The sequence below is a fragment of the Necator americanus genome, chromosome II (assembly GCF_031761385.1).
Source record: "Necator americanus strain Aroian chromosome II, whole genome shotgun sequence".
In the NCBI taxonomy this organism is placed as follows: domain Eukaryota; kingdom Metazoa; phylum Nematoda; class Chromadorea; order Rhabditida; family Ancylostomatidae; genus Necator; species Necator americanus.
This window is the reverse complement of record NC_087372.1, coordinates 22,286,721-22,291,845: the sequence shown is the minus strand read 5'-3', so window position 1 is coordinate 22,291,845 and position 5,125 is coordinate 22,286,721. Positions and strand designations below refer to the sequence as shown.

The 5,125-nt window shown below is 44.4% G+C and overlaps 1 protein-coding gene across 1 annotated transcript; it reads right to left on the bottom strand.

The window, feature by feature from the left end:
- Positions 1-1,234: 1,234 nt before the first annotated feature.
- RB195_019024 (uncharacterized protein) lies at positions 1,235-4,268 on the bottom strand (the record flags this gene model as incomplete). Its single annotated transcript, XM_064186694.1, has 3 exons — positions 1,235-1,379; positions 3,651-3,755; positions 4,216-4,268. 3 exons carry the CDS (start codon positions 4,266-4,268, stop codon positions 1,235-1,237), a joined length of 303 nt encoding a protein of 100 aa, XP_064042575.1.
- Between the last annotated feature and the right edge of the window lie 857 nt (positions 4,269-5,125).

The window sequence follows — 5,125 nt, the reverse complement described above, 5'->3', positions numbered from 1 at the left end:
TACCTTTTCGGGTTATTTTATGCTGTTGAACACATTTTTCACTGCTTGCGAAGCACGCTTTAGAAGGTCAAAGAGAGGGGGACGATGGCGTTTAAGAGGTGACCGAGAACAGTGCATTTCTCGTTTTCGCACTATATCTGTAAAGCTAGCATATATTCACGAAGCCACACATTTAATCCTGCCTGGTTCAGGGCTCAGGTCGTTTGCTATATTCATTAACGATTTAGATATACAGCCGAATCAAAACGACCGAATTGCATCAATCAAAGCTTGATTCAATTTTGTATACAGTTGCGCTCGTAATGTGGATGTGGAGCCAGCGCCAGCGACCGAAGAGGTACCCTATTCTTCTCTGGCGTTTGATTGTAGCAATCTCCGCTCCGTTGAGTTCGAGTGCGACTTCGGAGGCACGTCTGTTTCTCATGCAAAGTTCACTTGAATACATGACTATTTTTCTACAGCTTTCCTCGAATTAACTAAGCGCTCGTGCCATGTGATTGATACCTGTTGTTATAAGAATGATACCACAAAAAAAAACGAAGATCTAACCGTGGCAGTCAAGTTCTATTGCCCTGCTACCCTGTTGCAATGCTTGTATTGCAACAGGGTAGCAGGGCAAAGTAAAATGTATTTGCGAGAGGGTGTTCGAAAATCCACTACGACATGTAGGTTGAAGGCTAAGGCTACTGAGAAAAAAAGGAAGGTAGAGCTGAAACTAAGGAATCTTCTACGCTGGTACGGAGTCAGTAAAGGCTTTCTTCTACTTCACTCCACGGCTTTCACTTCTATCTGAAGGAGATAGAAGTGTCCGTCGTGTGGTTCGGCGTAGTCAGCATTTGCTCGGTTCCGCGGAGCCGTCGGCTTCTGGAAAACGTGTACTTTAGATTTGAAGGGATTTTTGGTAAGAAACAAATAGGACAATTCTCTACGAGTAGTTCAATGTGGGTCGTAGAAACGAGCTAGCTTTTTCATCCTTGTTTGTTCCGGATGAGCCTTGTGGAGTGAAACGGTGTTGAAGTGATCACCATGCGACTGGCAGTCAGCAAACAGCTGTTGACCGTTATTAGAGTGTCTCTACGTGCCAAAATGGAGAGCTGAAGCCGGTGTTGAACCCGTACAGATGTAGTTGATCACTTCCTCAAGAGGATCCGCAGTTATGGCGGTCTGAAAGGTCCCGAAGGAGATGAGACCTTGTATTTGTTGCAGTTCGCGAACTCACCGTTGAGCTTGGCTATCACGCGATGAGTTCGCGGTAAAGCATCCACTTGTCGGAAATCCTTGGTTTTGTTGCGTTCGATGGTGTACTTGTAGTTGAGTAGCGTTGTGGGGCACCGTATTGAAGGCAGCTAGCACAGTAGCCTGGTGTCATATTCGTGTTTCTGAAAATAAAACTGATAGAATATGTGGCTTGTGATATGGAAATGACGCCCGTGGACAAAACTTTGCGTTCACTAGTAGACGACAACCTTTTTGAGAAGAACGTCGAACGGAGCCGAAGACTGTGTAGATTCCTTGCGAATGTACCCTAGAGGTTGACGAGACCGAGGATGGCGAATAGCTGGCTGACATTTTTAAAGATGGCATCTTGTAGATCCCTTCGATTTTTGCAATATTGGAGCCGCATCTGCGGGAGTTGATCACAAATGTAATGTTGTTGATTTTAGTCTGCAATAGAGACCATTTCTCAAGCCGAACATAGAATCCGCAGTTTTGAACTCGATAACATCTTTGAGACTTGTACTCTGTTCGGTGATAGTTCTGGCAGTAATGATGTTTTCGCCGAGGTAGATAGCACTCTCACCCCCTTCAACAGCGAAGGCGTCGATTTATTGCTGGAAGATGCTACTTGCAGACCTCACTCCACAGAGTAGACGGTTAAAGGGAGAGAGCCTCAGAGCGGGCGTGATTCCTTATCGATTTCCATTTTATTTGTTTATTTCCATTGGGGAATATGCGTCGGCGATGTTTAGCTGGAAGAAATAGTGTCCTGCAGTCAGCCTTGAAAGGATAACATTAGGTGTTCATAGGGGTGCTTATGCTGCACGAGTGCATCGCTTAGTGCAGTTAAAATCCCGCAGAGAGTCCAAGAGATCCATTTTTCATCGGATCGACGACGATACTTGAACCCTCTTTGAAGCGGCTGACAGTAGTACGTCCAGACCGATAGCGACAGCAGCTACCAGACGGTTGATCACCTTTGAGATACAATGGAGGAACGCCAAACAGGACGTTTCTTCCAGAAGGTAGTTTTTTCGTTCGGCTACGATGTGAGCTTTGATTTCGATTTTGTGCAGCATCCCAGTCCTAGTACAAACACTGCGAAGTGCTCCTGCGGGAGCGAAGATTGTACAGTCCTATGCGTTGAGGCAAATGCGTTGCAGATGTGTCCTTCAATGAGTCTGAGCTCAATTGCTGATCATCTTGCTGGCAAGAACGAACAGAGAACAGAGAAAGGAGAAGTGTGTAAGGGGTAATCGGCCCTTCAGCACTTTTCCTCTCATCGCACATCATACAAGTGCGTGGAGGTAAAGGCTGACCATGGCGAACATCAAAGCTCGCTGCATTCGGGTGCTAGCAACGCTCTGGTGAGTGACTATCATTTTCTATATGGAGGAACCAGTCACTGGAACGAAGGAACGCTCACTTCCTCGAGGCAACAATTTATGCAACAGGGTGAGCTCACCACATTGAGGGATTTATCACGTACCTTAGTTCTCGATACGGAGCACATCCATGTCCCAGTATGAAGGAGCTGTTCGCAGCTAATTATACCGTACACGAAATAGTTTTCACTAGGTGCTTCATTGTTATTAAATTGTGCGCCATACATAAATCACACCGCTATCAATAATTCAAAACGTTACATTGTGCATGCATTTTTCACGACGTCCATGCACGTGTAGATATTAGAGCGCCTCAACAGCCAGTAGATTGCTAGGAAACAGTTGTTTTTTCAGTGGACCGCCGCTGCTATCTAGCCTGCAGGAGTTAATTACAGCTACAGTCTCATAGCACTGCTTATACCAAAATGAGCAGTCTCCAAATGAGAAACCCGCAGTCTATTCCCCAAAGACAGATGTTTTCTATTGGCTTGCGAAGCATATCACAGATACGGGGCCAGCAAATGTAAAACTAATAATTTACAATTTCTTTCCCATTGAACGATGATGTTGTAAAGGGTAGAGACAAAATGAATCAAAGACTGTTAGTAATAACTCAAAAAGTTAGATCAGTCCATTTGTACATTGAATTTCGTATCTCGAAGGACTACTGCAGAATTATGTCAAGTGGCTTAAAGGCATCCACGAATCTGAGGTGGTACGGATTTCAGGTGGAGTAATCGTATACGAGATCGTAAATTATGGAGAGGTGGGTGATTCCGTCCATTTCTTCCTAATTCCCGTAAAAAGCGGCCCGGAAGATACGGCTTCGAGCGTTCCGACGCAGTATTTTCCACAAGGAGTTCGATTGGAGCGCGCCAGCCTTGTGCACGGGCCGTTTTTTACGGCAATTAGGAAGAAATGGACGAAATCACACCCCTCTCCATAATCTACTATCCCGTGTGCTAATACTTCACCTGAAATCCGCACTACCTCAGATTCGTGAGGTGATGCCTTTAAATCGAAATAACTTCAGCAGTGGCCGCTGACTTATCACATGACTTGAACATCTCATTCAAGTCAGAAGAGCCATCCCAGATGTAGACTGAGTTCCCAGCGTTCGTTAGCCATAGACATTGCTCTCTTCGAGTCATTCTAAAACATTTCGCATGAAGCAAGAAGAGCTTCCACTGATGTGCGGGCTAATGTTGCGAGTTTCTAAAATTTTGGTTTGGATTTCAGAATTGGCTTCGTTATGATTTTGCCTTTTGTGAGCGCCTAAAACAGTTGAAACTTGTGGCACATCCTTGCCATTCAACTCCTTTTTAATGCCAGACACTAAGTGTTGCCGAAATGTTCGTCGCACAGGTGCATAAGAACAATTAAATTATATTGCTTCTCATGCAATTTGCTGACCTGTATCTGAGGCAAGTGATTGTAAGAAATTTGTGATGTACAGACGTTGTCGCACACGCGATCCTGAATAGATGATGTGATTGGTGCCGATGCTTGCAGGTAGGTTTAGGCAGGTCTGCTCTGGTTGGAAGCACCACTGAATTATATGAAGTATCAGTGCTGGAACTTCCACTGCCGGAAGAGAACTGTCTAAACCTACCCGTTATCACTACCACCACTAGCATCAAGCAGCTCAGGGTTGCACGACAGCATCTGTACGTCACCATCATTAGCAATATAATATATTTCATATCTTTTAGGAACTGTGACGAGAGATATGTTATCGAACAACAATAGAACAACAACACTTCCGTGTAAAAAGCTAAAAAAAATAAGAAAGTTCGCATAAAAAGTATGTAAATGTGAAGGGCAAGCAGAGGATTGAACAGCTTAGGCGGTTTTGGAAGATAAAAGCATAGCAGAACCAGTTCTGAAATCGCCATTTAAAAAATCCCAGGTGCCTAAAGCATCCTTTGCATGAAAAAATTAGCCACCGGTGCACCCAGTACATATGTTTCGGTCCAAGTCACCGCTCGCTTCTTGTCACACCGACCTGGATCAAACTTTGCCCACGAACACTATGGGACAGGACGCAGATTCTAGACTGCCTTCTGCTTTGGTGAGTTGATCTGTCTATCTATCTCCCGATTTCATTGATTTCTGCCTGCATGTGCTCCAGACGCGGCAGTAACTCCTCAACTGAGTATAATTAATTTGAAAGAAAACATCGATTTATCGATTCATTGGTTTCTACGCACTTTCATAATAGTCTCAGCGGAAGGACTACCGAACGTGGTTTTCTCATATGCGAAATGCGAACATGATGATCATTCAGGGAAAAATATCACAAAACCTTGCCGGGTTTTCTTCCAGCTTATTTTGATTTCGAATACTAGCCGCTACTATCGGCTTCTTTGTGCGTACTCCGTTACATGGAATCAACAACTTTCGTGATTTTCCACCATATTTCTCGAAAGAGTTTAGCGAATCTTGGTGGGTCGACTCTGAATTGCGAACTTGTTATTATGTTTCTCATAGACCGAAAGTTTCCCTGAAACTACTATCGTGTC